The sequence below is a fragment of the Colletotrichum karsti genome (genome assembly GCF_011947395.1).
Source record: "Colletotrichum karsti strain CkLH20 chromosome Unknown Scaffold80, whole genome shotgun sequence".
Taxonomy (NCBI): domain Eukaryota; kingdom Fungi; phylum Ascomycota; class Sordariomycetes; order Glomerellales; family Glomerellaceae; genus Colletotrichum; species Colletotrichum karsti.
Genome location: NW_024065980.1, coordinates 35,444 through 56,762, shown reverse-complemented (window position 1 = coordinate 56,762; position 21,319 = coordinate 35,444). Strand labels below are relative to the sequence as shown.

General features: G+C 43.6%; 3 protein-coding genes across 3 annotated transcripts; 2 read left to right on the top strand and 1 right to left on the bottom strand.

The window, feature by feature from the left end:
• Window positions 1-7,340: 7,340 nt before the first annotated feature.
• On the top strand, window positions 7,341-8,660 carry CkaCkLH20_13262 (uncharacterized protein; the record flags this gene model as incomplete). Its single annotated transcript, XM_038895972.1, has 1 exon — window positions 7,341-8,660. The coding sequence occupies one exon, from the start codon at window positions 7,341-7,343 to the stop codon at window positions 8,658-8,660; it is 1,320 nt and encodes a 439-aa protein (XP_038738735.1).
• Window positions 8,661-12,195: 3,535 nt separating this feature from the next.
• On the top strand, window positions 12,196-17,227 carry CkaCkLH20_13261 (uncharacterized protein; the record flags this gene model as incomplete). The annotated part of the gene is made up of 5 exons (XM_038895971.1): window positions 12,196-13,129; window positions 13,208-13,535; window positions 13,594-13,703; window positions 16,852-16,968; window positions 17,025-17,227. The coding sequence occupies 5 exons, from the start codon at window positions 12,196-12,198 to the stop codon at window positions 17,225-17,227; spliced, it is 1,692 nt and encodes a 563-aa protein (XP_038738734.1).
• A 388-nt stretch (window positions 17,228-17,615) lies between these two features.
• CkaCkLH20_13260 (carboxylesterase) lies at window positions 17,616-20,948 on the bottom strand (the record flags this gene model as incomplete). Its single annotated transcript, XM_038895970.1, has 5 exons — window positions 17,616-17,956; window positions 19,376-19,790; window positions 19,845-20,322; window positions 20,373-20,449; window positions 20,505-20,948. The coding sequence occupies 5 exons, from the start codon at window positions 20,946-20,948 to the stop codon at window positions 17,616-17,618; spliced, it is 1,755 nt and encodes a 584-aa protein (XP_038738733.1).
• Window positions 20,949-21,319: the final 371 nt, after the last annotated feature.

Below are 21,319 nucleotides of genomic sequence, written 5' to 3'. Positions count from 1 at the left end.
TAAACTCTATAGTTATTATTAAAGTAGGTAGTCTAACTAAGTTATTTATAAGGGATTACCTTAATAGTAGTACTAACTTATCTTTTCTTAGGTACTAGCTAGAAGCGTTCTTTTTTAGGTGCTCTATATTTTTTTATAAGGTGTCCATTCTTATTATAGTTATAGTACTTAATGTTCTTCTTCTAGCTATTACCCTTATTATTATTATTACGCTAGGCTATACTGAGATCTATAGGTCCGCTATAGTGTCTATAGGCGGTGCTATTACGTTTATTATGTTAATTGTTGTTATAGTATCTAGGCTGCTACTGGTACTTATAGCTAGAGTTAGTAGGTTATTATTATTTACCTTTCTCTTTATATCGCTTATATAGTTAGTTATTAATCTTAATAGTAAGCTTAGTATACTAGAGGAAGTCCTTAGGTCTATTAACCTTAATAATTTTATCCTTAACTTTATCCTTAAGGTTATTATAGAATATAAAGATCTTACCTTTATTAGTTAAGTCTAGCTAGGTGTAGATCTATTAGAACTCTATAGCGTAGTCCTTAGCTAACTTGGTCTATTTAAGGCAAAGTAAGTCTCATTTAGCTTATTATTTCTCATTAGGGTCTTAGAATAGAGACTTTAGGGTAGACTTAAAGCCCTAGAAGCTACTAAAAATATCTCTAACTTTAGTAGAATAGTAGTTAAGTATTTCCTTATTAAGGTACTCTTTAAGGAAGGGTTTAAACCACTAGAGGGCTTATCCCTTAAGGAAGGTAGACGTATAGATAACCTTCTTAGTTCTATTCTTAAAGTTACTATAATAGAAATTCTAGTAGTTCTTAACTTAAATAAGGAATCCCTTAAGCTATCCTAGGGATCTATTAAAAGGATTAGGAGAGTTAAGTTAAAGCTTCTCTCATCCTTCTATAATAGGGGTAGTAATAATATTAATAGTAGCTTAAAGAGTATAATTCTACTATTTAAGTTCCTAGGTACGCTAGTTAGATAGGTATATAGCAGCCTAAAGTTCTTTAGTAGTACGGGCGTTAGCATTAAATATTTCCTATATCTATTAGATATTATAGTTAGCTCATTTAAGCTATTCCTTAAGCATATTATTATTATTACTATTACTATTATCTTTTATTCTCTAATCCCTAAGTTCTTAAGTAAGGTTCTTCTTAATAGGGGCCTTCCTAGCGCTAGAGGGGGATCTAGTGCTAGGGGTCTTTCTAGAGAGTTATAAAGATATTATAATACTATTAGTAGTTTTTAAAAGGTAACTTACTAAATAGGAGTAATTAAAGTATTATAGCTAGCTAACTAATAGTGGGTTTATATTAGTAGTAAGTTAGGGATTAAGAACTATAAATAGTATTAAGTCGTTCTATAGGGCTATCTAAGTAATTATAGGTCTTTAAAGGTCTTAGTAATTAGTTAAGTCCTTAATAAGAGTTATAGAGTAATTATTACTTAGGTATAGCTAAAAGTCTTAAGTAAGAATCATAAGTTAATTGCTAAAGAGCTATAGAAGTCTATTCTTAAGCCGAGCTCAAGTCCATCCTATATATAAGTCCTTTCCCTAATATATGCCCTTATACCTTAGGTTAAGCTAGATCATTCTAATTGAGAATAATTATTTAGCCCCTAAGTCTAACTAGATCATTTTAATCCAAAATAATCCTTATCTTATCGTTATGTAACTTATACTATAGTTCTTCCCTTCTAAGGATCCCTGACCGTCTTTGTGTTACTAGGTTATATATATCCACGTTAGCTGCTGAGAGCCCAGCGGGGTTGTGTTGGTAGCTAAGCCCAACGGGTCGTAACAGGAAGCTCTCTAACTCTAATAATTAAAGTAGTTAAGTAATTATTAAAAGGTATATAAGTAATAGCGTACTTACTTACTCTTTTAATAGATTAGCTTTATATACTTAAGGATATAAATATAGCACTTATTAAGCGCTAGAGGGCTAAAAGGTCTTAAGTATAACTTAGAGAAGCACTTAGTATAGAGGAATCTTAAGTTTTACTAAATAAGAAATAAAAGGGGAAATATCTAGTAGCTTAAGATAATAAGAATAGGGGTCTATTAAAGAGAGCCTAACTAGCTTAGAGGCAATATAGTATATATAGTAAGACTAGCTATAACGCGCAAACCTATTCTAAGTATATTAAATTATTAAATAAATCTAATAGTAATAATAAATAGTTAATTAGAAGTATTATAGTTAAGAAATATTAAATAAGCTTATAGAAGTAGGAAAAAATAAGTAGCTAACTAATATAAGTAGCTAACTAGTAAACTATATTAGTTAATATAAAAATATTTTACTACTAAAATAGAAATCTACTAATACCTACTATTATCTTAATTACTAAATAGTTACTTTTTTTCCCTATTATAATCTAATTATTAATCTTTACTATATATTATAAATTTCCCACTATAACTATTATAATATAAAGTACTATTAGTAATACTTACCCTACTTTTATATCTCCCTAAGTAAAATATCTACTTCTATATTCCTCTAGTAGTTCTTATATAAAGTTAATACTCCCTAGTTACCTTTTACTCTAGCTCCCTAATAGCTAATACTTTAGTAGAACTAAACCTATTATAATTTACTTATAGTATATATCTAAGATCTATATAAGGGTTTTATTACTATCTCTAACTCTCTTTAAGTAGTTATTAAAAATAACCTAAAGTAGATAGAGGCTATAGCTAAGAATTACTAGTAGCTTTAGAATAAGATTATAAAGCTATAGGATAAGCTCTTAAAGGAGTATAATAAGCATTTAGCTTAATAAGTAAAGATAGAGGAGTATATAGCTCTTTATAACTAGTTAATAGCTAATAACCTTTTAGTTTCTTTTAAGATACTATTAATATACCTTAAATAGATAGTTAGTTTTATTAAAATGCCCCTATAATATATTATAATAGCTAGATAGACCTATCTTCAATATTAATTATATAAGCTTATTATCTTAAACTATTTATCTTAATATTTAATTTTTATAATATATTAATATTTATTACCTACTTTTAAGCCCTCTTAAAATATATTACTATTGTTTTTACTCTCTAATAGCTCTCTAATAATAATTATAAATATCTCTATTAGTACTTTTATAATATCTTTAGCTTTTTAGTTATATACTTTTTACTTTCTTATAAGCTAATATTAATTAACTTCTTTAAGCTATAGCTAAAAATAAAGTCTTAGGAATATAACTTTTAAATAAAATATATAAAGATTAATAATTTAATATTAAAGTTAAGGAGCTTAATTAAGAGATAATATATTTAATAATTAATAGAAGCTTTTTTTAACTTAAAAAGACTATTTAGCTAAATATATTTAAATTTAAGCTACTTTAAACTTTATATTAATATATTAATAACTAAAGAAATTTATAAAATATATTATCTAGATCTAAAGAGACTTTAAGTTTCTTAAAAAGAATTAGATTTAGGATTTTATTAAAAAGAAGCTATTTATAAAAGTCTAAATAAATAAAGCAGTTAGTTTTTAATATATTTATAAAGTTTTAATTTATATTATAAAGTGATAATTTAAAATTCTTATTATCTTTATAGTTTAATCTATTAAAGCTTATAATTAATATAATATAAATAAATTAATATTTTTAAAAAGTAGAAAATTAATACTTTTATTTTAAATTATTAAAACTTATTTTATTTATAAAAACTAAATTTAATTATATATCTAAGTATTTCTAGTTAAATATATAATAATAAAAAGAAGAAATAGTAATAATAATAATATCTCTATTTAATTCTTATATAATAATATTCTATAAAAGAAGCTCTATAATACTAAGATATATTATATAATATTAGTCTATATATAGTTATATTACCTATATATAATAAAGCGTTTTAGAATTCTTCTTCTCCTTACTTCTCCTCCTCTTAGGTTAGATTTAAAACTTATAGAATATAATAATACTTCTATATATTCCTATATTATCTACTATATAATATTCTATTAAAATCTATACTTCTCTATACTTAAATTTATTAAATTCTATTATAATATATATTAACCTATTATATTATATTATATAGAAGCCTTTTAAGCCCCTCTAGCTACTTATATACCTATTCTTATAAAATATATATCTTTAACTAATATAATACTATCTCTACTTTATATTTATAAAAGTAAAAGTCTTTAATAGTATTATTACTCTCTAAATATTATACTATATAAATTATTAATTAAGATCTTTATTCTTTTAATATAAGTAGAGAAACTCTTAGCGGTTAAATTATTAATTTTTAATAACTATAATAGCTATAAAACTACTTACTTTATATATTTATATTTAAAAAATAAAATAAAGTAGTTAATAAGTAAGCTAGATAGATAAATAGGCTAAATACCTTAATAGGGTGTTAGGGTAATATATATTAAAGTTTAGTAAAAGATTCTTAAGGTATACTAATAATATCTTATTAATCTATCTAGCTTACTTATAAACTATATTATACTTATTATTCTTATTAATATATACTTTATACTTTCTAGCTTTTAGATTAGTCTATTTTTAGCTCTCTTAAAGTAATATATAAGAAGAAGTATAAATACTAATTAATTAAATAGAATATTAATATAGTTATAAATAAGAAAAGTTTTACTATATATAATAACATATATATAAAGTAGGCTTAAGAAATAAGTATATTATTAATAGCTAGAAATAAATTACTCTATAGTCTATTAGTATAGCTAGACTCTTTTTAAGCTCTCTACTATTTAAGAATATATTAACCTATATTAAACTAGCTAATTAAGCTTATTTAAAGCTTTCTAATAGTAAAATAAGTAAATAGTAAAAAGTAGATATATTAATAGTCTCTTAGCTAATATATAAAAAGTATAATAAATATAAATATTTATTTTATTTCTTTAATAGTTAAGTTAGATTATAATTTAGATATATAATATTTACTTTTTAGAAACTAATAATAAAAGAGTATTAATAAGTAAATATATTTATTAATTATTACTTAATAAAAGATTAAAATACTATAAATAAGGGTTAATATTAATAAAGCTAGAAAATATAAAAAAGATTAAAATAAGTCTAAATTCTAATATTATTAATAATAAAGCAATTTAAGGGGCTTAGATTAAAGTAAATAAACTTAAAATTAATATATATATATAGTTAGTAAGTCTAAAGGTCTTAATAATAATATAAGTTATATTATTATAGAATTATAATATAAATAAAAATTAGTTAAAGTTAATATATTAATATATAATAGTATTAGTTTTATATAGCTTAAAAGGAAAGGCTTATATTATATCTATTATAATTAGTTACTATAGTTATATACCTATATAATATAGAATAGGAAGTAATAATAATAGAGTTATTATAACTAAAGCTTTTATTTATAATATAGTTAGTTACTTTAATCTATTTATAATAGCTTAAAACTAAATAATAGATATTAAACTATATAATTCTAATATATTACCTCTATTATACTATATAGATAATCTTTTAGTAAATTAGTTTTAGAATAAATATAAATAAAGACTATAAAATTTAGTAGCTAATAGGTTAGAACTAATACTAATATAGTACTATATAGTATAACTTCTTTTTTATATTAAATTAAAGCTACTTAAAAGGTTAATTCTAATAGTTAAGAGAGCCCTACTATATAAACTATTCTCTTTATTTATTATTTTTCCCTATTTTATATTTTAAATAATTAAGACTTAGAAATTTCTCTTATATCTAACCTAAACTATATATAATTAAATAAATTAACTATAACTAATATACCTTTTACACTTTAATATATATTATACTATAACTAAATATATTATTACTTAGTAATAAAGTATAATAATATATATAGAGTATAATTAATATAGGTATATATTATAACTATTTAGATATATAATATAGAGCTAAATATAAGATTAATAACTATAAGGGTATAAATATATTATATATAAGTAACTACTATATATTATCTATATAAAGGGGCTATTTATCCCCTATATAGGCTTTTAGAATAGATATATAAGCTTATTATATTATTCTACTATATATAAGATTAATACCCCTTTCTTCTAGCTAAATGCTAGATATTATTAATAGAGACTGCCTAACTTACCCCACTCACTCTGCTCACCTAGACTCTTATAACTTAGAGCGGCGAGTGATCCAGCCGCACCTGAACCGCATAGTAGCATAGGTTTAGATATCTCACACGACCATTGCAATAAAAATCTGCAAACATCAACCACACTGCTGTTGCCACTATAATCTAAATTTTTAGAAGCATTTGTGTTTCTTGATATGTTCCAATTTCAAGAAGGTTAATAGAACTCTTGAGTAGCCCAAACTATCCAACGGGATTATACTCAATTCTCTCCATGATTTCTGGGCAACCCCAAACTGCTTTGCGCTTTTCCCAAGTGCGTGCCGTATCAGAGCTACATAAAACTCTCCATACCATCGCATAGATATGCACAACAACTTCGGAAGACAGCGATCTGCAATTGAGTCGTTTGAAGCGCGGAGTGCCCAATTTTTGCTATTTTGATCAACTGGGGTTTGAGAGTCCGTTGTCTTCCTCCTGGTTTATGAGGTAAACAAGGACTATTCTCGCGACAAAGGTTTACCTTGTTCTATTGCTTCATTGTTGGCTGCTCAATGAACGTCTTGGTCAGAATGCGATGGATCGACTTTGTCATATTTGACACAAATATAATCCATCATTGATAAACAGTCCTTTTCGATGAATTGTGCAGACTGGCTTTTTGCTTTCAGCTCAGGGATGCTGTCAATGAAAGGGATGCAATTGCCGCTCTTAGGGTATATCCTGAGTAGTAACGCAGAATAGGTATTCAGAACACTACATAATGACAATGTTCCCCGTCAGCGGTCTGTCTTTCGAACTGGACGTAAATCTTGAATACAAACGCTCAAATAACGACATATTCACCCAGCCTGAATCACCAACGCAGAAGAAGAGCTTCAAATCCTCGTGTAAGCTATGTCTTCTACAGAAGGATCGAAACGTTGCATATGTGGCCAATCTCTCGATCGGGCCCCGAACAAAGTTCGTCGTCATTTGGCAGTTCGACATTGTTACTGTCACGACTGCAAAGGGGTGTTCACGAAACATCTACACCAGAAAACGAAGCCAAACCACTGCATCGGAACTTATTCGGTGTTCCCTCCACCGGAAAACAGCAGGCCCCCTCGCCCAGACGTCGTGTCTCGGATTTCTCAGGATCAACAGGAGGGTTTTCACCACGTGGCTGATGGTGCCCATGATGCCTCCATGGAGCCACGCCGAACTCGCTCGAGAGCTGCGCGCAGCCGACCTCGTGAGGAGGTGGCCCATACAATCCCAGACCAGCCTCGCCAATTCACGCTTTGGTGCTTGAATGAAGACACGGATGATTCGGGCGAGGTTGTTCATAGATACAAACCGGATCGCAGTTTTTGCAATGTCAGCATCTCCCTTCAGCTAGCCTCCGCCAAACACAATCCATGGATTCCGAAAGCCGCCAGGTGGAAGGAGTTGCAGAGGTCTTTCCCGGGATTCCTCAAGACCAGCAACCCAACCCAAGATACTCACCAGTCTCTTTTGACGAGCCTTATTGCGACAGCATCCGACGAGAAAGAAGAGCACGGCGCCATCCGAGGTTGGGATCAGGTCAGAAAGCATCTCGAGTATCGGGATTTGCACAGAGAGTTCGAGTTGGACCCAACCAGAGACCTGCTTGTGATAATCCTCATGGACACCGGATTTCCATACAAATCATCGATAACCGAGCAGTACGACAAAATCGAAGAATATTTGCGAGTGATCAATTCCGGACGCACGATAGTCTATCCGAGCAGAGAGGAAAGGACTGCATCGGAATACAAAGTACAGGACATTCACGCCCTGGACACGATTGCTGAGGCTCAAAACACGTGGCGTCCTGTCACTTGTTTTGGCGTCGGCGAGTGTACGCTGGTTGGCACCAAAGACATCGTCAAGAGAGCATGGAGTTGCGCTTCAGTTCACACGATAACCGACGGGACGCACTCTTCGAAACTCACTTGTGGTCAGTCCAGGCGCCAGAAAGTTTGCGTGAAGAACAAGCAGACGATGGTTGCAGATATCGACGAGGATCGCGAGGAGGTTTGGTTCCATCAGGAGTATGTCAAACCGCTAGCAAGCGAGGAACTGCGCGTTTTCATCGCCACCCGGCCAGATCCAAGGGGGGCTCGAGGTCTGCTGGGGGAGGTACTACGTGTCTGCCACACCATCAGCGAGGAGAAGGACGACATCGTCGCAACTGAGGCCATGGAAGGTACTTATGCGAGCCTGGGAACGACAAAAGATGCAGTCCATAATTTCGCCCTCGGCGTGTTTGAAGCCCTCCGAGACCCTGAGTTTGGCTGGTTCGGGCGATTTGAGTCCCTGGAGGTAGGCTGCCGACTCGACATCTCAGTCAATGAGGTGGGCGGCACGCTCTTTGTGAACGAGATTACGAGGTGGAATGGAGCGCACTACTTCTCGGATTTTTGCACTGGCGCTCCTCACGCACTCATGTGCAACGCTTACGCAACTGCTATGGGGCGTTACGTCGGGGCTCTTGGTAAGTGAGAGTGATTTGAGAGAGATGCAATGATGGCCGTGGTTTGCGAATGTTAGACTAGACAGAAACTTGATGTCTCTTGTGGATTTACCACTTTTACTTTTGTCAAATCGTGCAGTTTCCACGTGTGTACACAGATGTCGTTGAACTCCGGAATAATCTGCAACAACAGTGGTGAAGGGAGAAGCATCGAACTCGGCAAATGTTGCCAGCTAAGGAGACTGTGGAAAGTACGTATCTGCAAGTGATCTTACGGGATGGGAATACATCTCTTTTTGGACATTTCAGAAAACATGGAGAGAGCTTGACTTCACAGTGGCACGGAAGGTTCCCTACTGGACTCGAAAGGTTAGCTCATGTGGACGTTGAAACCGGGTTTGGCTTACGCTAGGTTGTACCTCATGTAGTGTCCCACGAATATGTGCTCAGGAGCAGCTGGCCATATTATTCGTAGTGAAGCGCTCGAAGTCGCAACCCTCACAAGTACACGAGGTGCCCACGACCTGGCAGTGGCCGCGACCACAGCCCGGGGTCCAACCGAACTCAATCTCCCAGCAGTTTTGGGCAGCGGCCAGCGTGGCGATGGCGCTGAGGGCAATGGCGAGAGAAAATTTCATGGCGAACTCTTTCAGACAATCGATGATATCGGGGAATATGCAGGTAATGTAGATAGATGTTGTAATTGAGAACCGTGGTAGCTTGGGGTGCTGAAGATGGTTCGCCTGTGGCGGGCAATACGGCTTTCATTCCCTTTATGAAGTGAGGCTCAGAGACTCGGTGGAGAGAGATGGCGATGGGTACAGGTAAGTAGTCACGAGAAGCTGTATCCAGTACCCAAGTCTCAAGCTGGGCGTGAGTTAGCACTTGTATCAGATGATCAGAAGCTCCAAAGAATCCGATGATCGAACACACACACGCGGCGTGTTGATGAAGATGAACGCATAGCATGGCAATAAGATCCAATGGACGTACAGACAAGCTCCCTGAAGCAGAAGGTGTCATTTCAACAGTGCTCAGAAAGAGACTTGCCTGTCGGTGTATCCCACAGGTGGGTGGAGTAGCGTGGCGTCACATGTATACGGCCGACATAGCTGAAGACAGATGTTCAATACCCAAAGTGAATGATGTCTGGTGTCGCTGCTGCCAACGACCATGGAGTTGAAGGGAGAATATCTGACGTCAAGCTGGCAAAACGTCGATGTAGACCGACAGATGTTCTCGGCTAGATACTGACATGACGGAAGTTGTCCTCGAAACTCGTCGTTAGTGCCCGCGCATGGATAGCAGACGGTGACGACGAGTTATTTCCTGAACATCGACGGATGATCACACGGAGTAGTCCCTCAAAAGTGTACCGGCGTCTAGACGGGAGATGCCCGGCCCCACACGGAGCAGCCCCAAGACAAGGTCAGCCAAGCTGTGGGGATACAACTGTAACAAATCCTAATGGGGTCGCGGACTGTGCCGAGATGGAATCTCAACAACAGGGCAGATCAACTATCAGTCATGTAAGTCCGCTGATTGGCAAGTGGTTCTTGTCGAACACAGCATGGGTGAGTACAGAGGAGCAGTTGGGACATGTCGATGGTGTACCTAGCACATGCCATGTGTTGCGAAGGCGTTACCCGCAAAGCTAATTCGCCTTCTGGGCGCCAGGCTAATCGCTCATTCTCGTAGAAGTTCTGGCACTCTCAGAGTTAGCGATGCCTACATTCTCATGTATGAATCGGCAACGCGATGTGTCGCTGAGTGAGTGAAGGAAGACGGCTCATGACTGAGCAGCTTTCGGCCGGAAAAAGATGAGTAGGAATACAACTCACAATTTGCAACGAATGAGTGAGATGTTGCAGAAGATGAACGAACTAGGCGCAGGCAATGAAAGCTGGTTCAATAGGTAGGTACCTAAGGTAGCCCAGCAAGCACCAGTGAAATACCGTACATGAGCCTTTCTGTGCTGCTATGAGCCATTAAGAAGGATTCCTCAGGTTGGGCGACACCTTGATGGTCATCTCATAAGGACGTCAAATGAGATCAGTGAGTGATGAGAGTGAGCGACTTCTATTCCATGAGACGTGGAGTGAGTGATGTGGAGCAAGTGAGATGGCGGTGAATGAGAATGAGACCCGCTGGAAGGGGCAACGTCTGTGCCATGATTGATTGGCTGGCGGGTGTTGGTTGGCCAGAACCAACACCAACGCGTCCACGTGCAGGCGTGGACACTGAGTGTGACGACGTGGAGCCAGTGTACCGCGCTGAAGCCAATCAGGCACCGGCGCTTTTGAACGGCGGGTCAATTAGAAAACAGCCAATGGAAGGGCGTACTGAAGCAGAGCGGAGTGACAGCTCGCTTACGTATCCACCAGATGATCGTGGTCGGATCTCTTTATGACACGTGCACTCGTCTCTTTTTTTATCCGACGAATGAAAACGACGGGAAAGAAGGGGACGAGACTGACAGATACGTATCGTGGCATTTGGGTCGACTATGAATGGGGCAGGTGTCATGTCATGGCCTCAGGTCCAGGCAGGGCAGGTCCATTTCCAAGGTTCGATGTGCTCTCTCAGTCTCATCCCCCGCCCGCGGTCGCGCCCGCGTCCGCGTCTGCGCCTGCGCCTGTTCTGTCGTTCCCGCTGTCTCTCTTTACCTTTGTTACTTTCGCTTTTGCTCGTCCCCCTTTTTTTTTTTCTTTCCCTCTTCCGTACCTCGCCGCGTTTGTTCCTCCCTCCCTTCTTCTCCTCCTCCCCCCTCATCCCTGTTTGTTCCTTTTTTTTTTTTTTGCTGTTGGTTCTGTTGGTTCTGTTTGCAGTTGATTCTTTTTTGCATTTCTGCCGCCCGCGCCTGGTTCACGATCGATATTGTACTCCCAAACAGCCCCAACACCAACGGCCAACGGCCAACGCCAATACCAACACCGAAACCAACACCAGCGCCAACACCAGCACCAACACCAACGCCAACAACGTCCAGGGGTCGAGGTACCTTACTTTAATTTACCTACCCTTCTTTTCGACGTTGGAGTACCCATCTCCAACTCAGGCACCAGGTTCCTATCCGTACCGCACGGGAATACTTCAACATTCCCAGCATCGACGTCGCTCTCCACGTGTCATTCCATCGGATCTTGTCGATACCATCCCATCATCCCATCCCATCGTATCCCTTCCTTTCCCTTCCCTTACCAAATCTCAAGTCCCGTCCGTCCGTCCTACCTTACTGTATCCCTCCCTCCCTTCATCTCGTCGTCCCTTCCCTTCCCTTCCTCGTCCGCCCCCCCCCTCCCGTCCTTCTACTCCGCTCTACCCGTGGTCCCCCTTACCTTACTCGCGTCGCCGCTACGTACGTGCTGTCTCCAGCTGCTGCTGTTGCGTCAGGCGTGGACTGAGGTCTACCGCCTCTACCTACGCTGCGCTGCGCTGCGCTGCGCTGCGCTGCGCGCGTGTTGGCCGTGAATTGACGTGAGCTGCGTGTGTCTCGTCTCGGGCTCGTCTCTCAGACCTCTCCCTCGGAGCGTCCCGTCGTTCCGTAGCGCAACAAAGTGAGACATGATGCGGATGCCCGTTGCTCCCGTCGCCGCCTCCAACGCCGTCGCAGTCTCCGTAGCAGCGGATAGCCGGCCGGCTGCTGCTGTCGCTGTCACGGCATCAGTTCCTGCATCTGCATCTGCATCTGCATCTGCTCCTGCTTCTGCTTCTGCTACTTCGGCCCTCAACGACGCCGCCTCCGACGGATCCGAACCTTATTTGTCTTACTCATCATCATCATCATCGTCATCCTCCTCATCATCGTCGTCGTCGTCGTCGTCCGCGACAAGAACCAACCCAAACAGCACCGACAGTACCAATGTCAACGCCAACAACGCCATCATCAACGCCAGCATCGAACCGCGTCTTTCTACTCACCGCCGCCTGGCCCCGGCCCCGCCGCCACCTCCGCCGCCGCCCGCCGCCAACACTCGCCTTCCCGACGCCATCAGGTTCCCACCATCACCCTCACCGACGCCGTCGCATCCAAACCTCACCACCACCACCACCAGCAATTTCAGCAACACAAGTCACACTGCTTCCGAAAGAACATCATGCCGTCCTCCCGCCCCCAAGCCCGGCCAGTGCCCCGTCATGGCACTGCAGAATGTGCTGTGCGATGACGACGTGGTTGCAGCTGCAGATGCCGCACGCCGGACCGCCTCCCGTCCAACTCAGCCGCCCACGCCGCCCATGATGCACGATGTGTCCGTTTCCAGGCTGCCGATGCCGCATTCGTTACCGGATCCGTCATCTTCGTCGACGTCGTTAAAGCTGAATCCCATTCTGTCCGCATCCGGCACCCCCGACCCGATGCTCGTGACGCGTCCGAACCCGTCTCATGTCGTCATGACCGCCCGTCCCCAACTGCAGCCCCCACGCGTCCAGCAATCGGATCCCGGCTGCAAGACCTGCCAGGTCCGCAAAATGCCGTGTGACGAGGGCCGTCCGACCTGTAAGTTCCGCCCGTCTCGGCATGACCTGTTGACGGTCGTTGCACATCCTTGGGCTCAAGACTGACGCGCTCGGACAGGTCAGAACTGTGCGCGCATGGGCATTCACTGCTTAGGCTACTTCAACCCGCCACCGAGTCATGCCCACGTTCAGATGATACAGACGCCGGAGCGGTCCGTCCCGGCGCCATCTGCAAGCTCAAGTACCACCGCGACCAACGGCGTAAACGCCAATGCCAGCCGTCAGGAGCAGGAAGAGTACCTCTACTTCCTTCTCGACCACTACCGACATACCAAGCGTCACTGCATGTGGGACTTGATCACGCTGGATTTCAACGAGCATTTCCACAGCAGGATGCGCAAAGAAGCGCTGCAGATGATCAAGCGAAGGAGATTCAAGGACAGGGAGTGAGTTACCGTGGCCTTCATCGCCTGCGACTTGGCTGACCGATGTGCAGCAATAGAGAACCTTCGCCCAACGAACCCCCGAGCGCGGCCTTGCAGCTTCCCCCCCGGCCAAGGCAAAAGAAACGAGGCCGGCGTCCGAAGTTCAGTCCGACAACCCTCCCATCCAACGTGAGGGAATCTGGCACCGAATCAGGGACAGGATGAAGGATGGAGCTTCTTTATCACAACTCAACCTCTGAGGCTTCACTTCCGAGCCGCCAACAGTTCGAATCCTCTGGCCGTCAACAGTCCCAGAGGCAAGCATGCGAGCAGAAATCACACGCAAGGTCAAGACACCGTTCGGTTTGGGGCCGGGGCCGGGGCCGGGTCAGCACCATCTCTGACGAATCCCTGGCTCCGGCAGGCAGGCGGGGGATCACGCCTCATGTGTTGCGTCCAGCGGTAGTAGCCACCATACACCGTGGTGGAGGAAAACGTTCATGAACACAGCAGATCCCCTGTGCTCATCATCCTACGGTTGTGGATTGTACCGTGCAGCGTCTGGCCTTGTCGGGTAGGTGAAAGAAGAAGGCAACGGCATGCACGAGCAATCTTTTATTCTTTAACGATCGAGATGGTGTTACTGGGGCAGGACCAGGAGAGTTTGGCATGGCGCAATCCGGATACCCGGCCGGCTCTTGATCTCGCGGGGTCCGCAGAATTCCGCCCTACCACTGCCCATTAGGCGGAACCGGGCAGTGCTTGAGTCGCCCGGCGCCGGCGCGACGTGCACGCCAACGGCGACTTCTACCGACATCTTCACCATCTATCTCGGCCCCCACGATCTCCAGAAACCCAATCGACTGTCTGCTACCAAGGTCTTACATGCAATGGTCAGCCCCATCTATTTCCATCCGCTCAGCCACAGTGTAAGGCGGTGTTGGGCAAACATGAACGGGAGGATTTCCCTGCATTGAGGGAAGGGAATTCGGGTCAGACTGCCGATCTTCACATGGACCACAGCTGCTGTTTGATGGGGCGGCACTGCAAGCAACAAGCGCCGTAGCGCGGCCGGGAATGAACAATAAGGAATCGGATTCAAGGCATACTTCACGTGCTGGGCCTGGCGGGCAACCTTGAGTCAACCGGTGCCATTTTCAAACTTTTGTGAAGATGTTGCAGGACTTCAGAGCCCTCAGCTATTATGTCATGAAGTTGAACATCACGATAGATAATCCATGGGAATAGATTTGGATTCTCGTGCACCTCACGCCATATCCACAGGGAGAGCAGCCAAGTCGCAACACATTTCCAGCAAGTGCCAGAAAGCGACGTCACCATCACTGGCGCCCGGTTAAAGGCAGCGGCATCGACAGCTGGATGAGAGCATTCGACGGTTATCTTTCATGCAACGCAAAACCATTGTCACACCAACAAGCGAACGAGCGGCTGTTGGTTGTGCCGCTGGATAATACTTAAGCGGCGCATGGCGCGGGAATTCATTGGTGGAAAGCAGTCTGAAGTCGCGACCCGCGTCGCCCGAACGCCCCGCGGCGCAGCGTTTTCTACTTTTCTAGGGCATATCGGCGGGAACGGAGACGCGACGGACACCCCAGAGAAGAAGGTCGATTAAAACGCTCAGAAGGAGGGGGGATTTTACAAATCAGAACGAGGTCGAGCGAAAACAGAAGCCTTCATCTCGTTTATTGTCTTAGCCTCCCCCCTTTTCCCTCACTTGTGATTGGTTCCAACTGTTCCGTTGGAGCGTGTCGGGCCGAGCGAGCACCTTGTTTGCCAGCGCGGCATGCATATGCTGTCGGTCGCAGTTGGATAAATGACTGTCACTGTCTGATCAACCCTCATATAGACCAGGACGAAAGGATATGAGAGCGAAATCGAACCAGCAATAATACCTTGTTCTCCTTTGTGTTGGTTGTTGTGATTCGATTGTATGAGATCACCGCCCGCCGCAGGTGAGCCGAGTGTGTGGGAACTTGAGGGTCGGGCTGTGGAGTTTGTGCCCTGCAACCCTGGCTCCAACGCTGCTTTGTGATAGGAAAACCAGAGACATGGGTTAGCCGGGAGGCTGGTCTCGGGTCTGACTGAGAGATCCCAATTGTTTCCAAAAAACCATGTTCTGGGTGCTGGTTCTCCGCTGTGAAACGAGTTTGTTCCAAATTGGCAAGCCCTTGGCTTGGAAAATTGCATGTTTGCTTCTCTCATGGGCACTTTTGCCAGTTGCTGGGGTCTGCGGAGCAATGGTGTTGGTCAGTTGAGTCCATTTTTGTTCTATTTACAATGGGGCGATGTTGACTTTGTTGCGGGCTGAAGGTCAGAGTGAGATGAACGGGCCTCGGCCACGACAACGACATCAACAACAAGGAAACTGTTTCTTCTTCTCTTTCTCTTATGTATGTTCGTCGTTGTTGGAGGTGTAAGAAGGCATTGCTTGAAAGGGCTTGGAACCGGTTCCAGCAGTTGCTGCGCCGGTTATGACGGATTCTCTTCGAGATGATTGGCGTCATTGGGAGACTCGAGTAGTTCAAGTGACCAACCAACAATGCGACCGTCGTCAACGACCACCCCTTACAGCCATTGTTACGAGAACCAACAGTCTGGTTCGAGTACTTGATTCGTCCATTCAAAGTCCATTCAACCTAGGACCCCTGACTCTCAGTGCTCAGCTCGTTCCCTTTTCCAGCCATACGCCAAGTCTTCCCACGCCCGCGCCACCAACAACAACGTGCTGTGCTGTTGGTTCCTACCCTGTCACGCTGTTGGTACCATCTGGGTGGTCCTGAAATGAAGTCATTTGTGTTACCGGCCTGCTGGTAACTCCCATTTGGAATAATGAGTGCAATTTCTTCTTCCTCTTTTGTTTTCTTGGAATGTGTACAATGGAGGCTCCAACTGTCCGCGCCCCCAACAAAAAAAGACCTTTTTTTCTACTCCCTCGCGGCCCGGCTGGCCCCCCGTACCTCCTTGAACAAGGCGGCGAATGACTTCCGGTTTGTCCAACAAGAGTGCCTATCGTGGTCGCGACCTTTGGGGGGTTTGCTCATCTGCTTCGCCGCACGAAGGGGCACTCCCTTGAATTGCCTTGCCGTTGGATTGGATTGCGGCCCTTGCCGTAGCCTTACGGATTGTTGGCAAAGGACGAGGCATGAAGATGTTGTCAGGCCTCTTTTGTTTCTGTGCCTCAGATGGTCTACGGGTTTTGTTCTTTAAAGGAGTCGTTTCCTTGGTTGTATTCGGTTCTCCTCGTCTTAGACAGATCCGATATCAGCTCCTACAGGATCATTAAGGATTCCACCTATCGATTCTAGTCTTTGCGCAGGCGGCTCCAGCCTTCTCCAGCTTTCTGCTCAAGTTTGGTATAATCTGCTCTTCCACAATACCGAGATTTGTCAAGTTCTAGCCGAATCCAAGAGCGTTCTTGTCGCCGCACCTCAATGTAAGATGTCCAGTGGCTTACCTCAAAGTCTTTTGAAAGCTGACTGACAAATTCAGACAGCCCCAGTGATTCAGCAAAGTCTTCCACTGCCGTCACAGAGAAGATGTCCGGTACCCGGTGCAACTGTCCAAGCTACGAAGTTCCTGACGCGGGGGGCAACATGATCGTCATCCAGCGACACGGAGATGCCTGTCCCAACAGTGGCAAGACCCCTGCTCCTCGTGTCTACAAGCCTGCCAAGCAGAGGGGTGGCCGTTAAGCTTGGGCGAAAGGGCCGGTGGTTAAAGGGGGCCGGGTACAGGAGCTACTTCTTTGCTTTTGCACTTGCTTCGGAGTTTCGGGGTGTGATCAGATTCCGCTCTTTTTGGATCTTAGGGGATACCAGGTCGATTTCAGTTGACGGAGTGAGCAACTCATAGACGAGGGTTGAGTGACGACCGGGATGCCGATGATAGGCTTTGTTATGGGCTGATGATCAAATGGTTTTGCGAATTCAGCAGCTGGTCATTTCGATTTCAAATTCTTGTATATATTCGGACTTGATCATTTGGATGAGTAACAGACTTTACGGACTTGTTTATTCCAGCCCAAGTTCAGGTGGCCAAAAGTCGGGATGACATGCTTGATCTCCTCAAGGTACATGTAGTCTAGTCATCCGGATTTTCTGGCTTTTCTACCTCCACCGCCTCCATTTCACTCTCCGTGATGCTTTCACTCTTATTTACTTCTGGTTCCATGCCAAACTCGGGAGCAAGATCGAGCATGATTCGGCAGCACATTACATGTAAGTGCTTCGGCACATGTTGCACGAGGATGTCGTAAAAAAGAATCCACTTTCTGGCCTTGTCCTCTGGGCTCAGGGGCTGTGTGGCTTCAGTGGTGTTGTTTGTGATGTCTTTTGAATTTGGGATCGTTTCGGGTATCTTCTTGTTGTTCATGTTCATCTGGTTTTGAAGCTGGCTTGTGATTCTCGGATGCGTGTCTTTGTCTGCAGCGATGTCAGTTTACCAATTCATTTGAATTTCCGTTTCTATCCGTTGTTTCCTGAATCGAATGTTTTGTTACCTCATTTCATATGTGGCTTCTTCACTTTCAGTGATCAGTCAGTCATACCGCTACGCTCTTGTCGAACTTGGAGTTGTATCTTTTGGGTCGAAAGACATGTAGCTGAAGCAGCCGAGTTCTCATACCAGCGATAAGGCATCGATAAAGACAATGGCGCACCATTTTATTACTTTACACTTTTTGAAAATCTCGTACCGCAGACACTTCAAACCTTCTCCCGGCTGCAAAGGTGTCGTTGGGTGGATATCAACTGTGTCTGAGAATGGACCGGAAACCACAGCCCGTTGAGCCTGATTTGCTGCTTTCTAAGGTGCGCTGGGTGCAAAGAGAAAATTCTGCGTTCGCGGGTGATTCTAGAAGCTCACTTTTGGCCCATCGAAGATAAATTCTACAGAGCTTTTCACACCTTCTCGGTGAGACTGGTGTGCGTCGGTAAGACCTCGGTGAACTATAGTATCACGTCATTTCGTTGAGGTAATGGCGTTGCGTCAAGCGAGACCAAGCCAAGGCTCTTCTGGGAAAACATGATGCTAATTCTTACTTTTGGGGTTTATTTTACAACATCTTCTACATTCCAATGACATACTGGCCTTCCTTTTGGGGTCTTTCCTTATTATTTCTAAAGCAACGCCTCGCCTCGTCAACAAATGCTTGTTGCATCTAGCCTCCCTTTCTCATCCACCTTCAATATCCTTCTTCAGCTCCTTCGAGTGCCATCTCCATTGCTGATTAGGACTCCTAGGTCCAACCAGACCAGTTTTCCCAGGGCCGATGCACCTCGTGAAACAGCAATGAAGCCATCTCGGCGGCAAACCAAGACGATGTTAGTCGGCATTGCCAAACATGCTCTGCTTAATAAGACGTCCCGCTTGAGATCCCAGAGCAAAAACGCAACGCATCAAGAACGGCCAGCCTGCTAAGGAATGATGCAAATCATGTGTATGAATCTCGAGCCCGATTGGGCAACGTATCCCACCACAGGCTCATACACAATGCAGCATCATGAAAATGGCAAACGAACTGATTCCCGTTGGATTTCGGACGTGCTCATCATTTGAATATCTTGGTCACGAACTGCCATTGACGCAGGTACCCCATCTAATGCAATCACAAGTCCGCCCAGTAATCTCCAACTTGATTCACTTTATCTCAACCACAGATATTGGGCTTCTGTTGATTGGCTGCAACTCCACCCTTCAAGTACTGCAGATAGTCGCTGTCAATGGGAAAGTGATGTATATTCTGGATTCTGAATTGGACCTCCTTTACACGGCAGTACCATTGCTGCATGCAGTTTGCCAAGATGACCACGAGAAAGGCTGAACAACAGTCTCAAGATAACCAATGTCAATGCCAGTTTGGGTCGTGTTGAGCCCTCCCAGTGGCGTCGCGTCCCAGCCGCTGTCGGTTAGTCCATCCACAGGGTCTTGAACGAAGGCAAGCCACAAGTCCTGCATTTCATGACTAACATCGTACTCAAACTGAGTTGAGTTCTCGCGAGCGATGTCATGAGTTCCAAATATGAGTGGCAGCTCTGCGGAGTGAAACGCTCCCTGGCCGCCGGGCATGATGTTGCTGAAGTTGCTTGAGTACATGTAGCGATAGGACTTCAGACCGGCAATGTTTCGCAGACCAGTCTCGTAGTGAGCAGGACATCCGAAAAGGTTGTCGGCATGAACGTCGCTTCCATCGCTTGGAGGAGGTGGCGAGTTGGAGTTGAAGTTCCACTCGTCACGAGTTGAGCCGACGATTGCAGGCTATTTGCTCAAAGTTAGAAGCGTCTTCATAGAACGGGACTAGGTAAACCTCACCCCCTTAGCGACCTTGCCATCGAGTGTTCGTTCTGCGTAGTCTGAGAACTTGGTTCTCTCATCAACAACAACGTTGAAAGTCAGATTTCCAGCTCGGTCGAGGTACTTCTGAAGATCGCGGAAGGGAACATTTCGCAAACAGTCAAGCTCGTCTGCACCCTGGCATCCAAACGCGGCCGCAAGTGAAGAGAAGCTAGAGTGGGTTGTATCGGCAGTCCCAATCGGAATGAACGGAGAGCCCGAATTCTTGATGAAGCCGATAGCGACGGGGTCTTCAGAATATGCGTACTGGTAGTATGAAACAGATGCGGCACCAGCACTCTGACCCCAGAGAACGACCCGCTTCGGATCACCCCCAAATCGAGCAATATTGTCTCTAACCCACTCAACCGCTAGGCGCTGGTCTAAAAGCCCAAGGTTTTGTTCTTTTGGGTCAAGTCCTGCTGCGTTGGGGAAGCCGAAGAGACCGAGGCGATAACTTTGCAGAGTCAGGTTTACTGAAAGTTCGCGCAGCTCGGTTTGACTTACTTGATGCCGACAACAATATGCCTCTGGCTTCTCTCGACCCATTGCGTAGGAGTTTGGTACGCTATGTCGTTACTACCCTAGATCTTGGGTCAGTGACATGCTTCGCTGTCGAGAGTGACAAACGCAACACACCGCACCGAAACCTCCGCCATGGATCCAAACAACCACCGGAAGAAGCCCACTGCTCTCTTGCTGAGAGTTTGAAGGAGCCCAGACATTGAGGTAAAGGCAGTCTTCACTAGTGGTGTTCGGCTTGATGAGAAACTCGGGGGCCCAAGCACCTCCAAGAGTCGGAGGATCGGTCTGAGGGCAAGACGGACGCCGGGCAGTTGCCTTCAAGCTACCAAATGCCTTCTTGGGCTGCGCAGGAAGCCATCGCTGAGAACCAACAGGCGGTTCTCCGTACGGAATGCCTAGGAATTGCGTGACCGAAGGCGCTGACGTATCTGCGAAACCGCTCACGGCGCCGTTCTCCGTCTCTACGATTGCGCTGCTTGGGAACGCGTAGCTATCCTGAATAACGAGGTTTCCCAGCGCCGAAAGCGCGGCCAGGGCGTGAGAAGTTCGGAACTGCATGATGAACGAAGCGTTGCTCCACAGGAACTGAAAGACGTCCTCCATCTCAGAGTCCCCTCTTCCCTCTTTAATACCGTTAAACTAGTTGTTGCGAGTCCCTCTCCTCGGCTCGGCTGGACTGCGGAGTCGGCAGGTTTGCCGTGAGAAAGGCACTTAGCTCCGCGTTTGCGGGGTAATTAAACACTACCCCAGAGGTCGGATTGAGGTCGTCGTCCGGCGCAATGTAGCATTCGGAGAGTGATTATTGAGGAGAAGATCCGGCTCGATTGGTTCCTGTGAGAATATCCCGGAAATGACGTATTTCGGCCGAACCGAATAGGACCGAAAACGGTGGGGAAGGAGTCCACTCGGAGCAACCCCCGGATGTGACA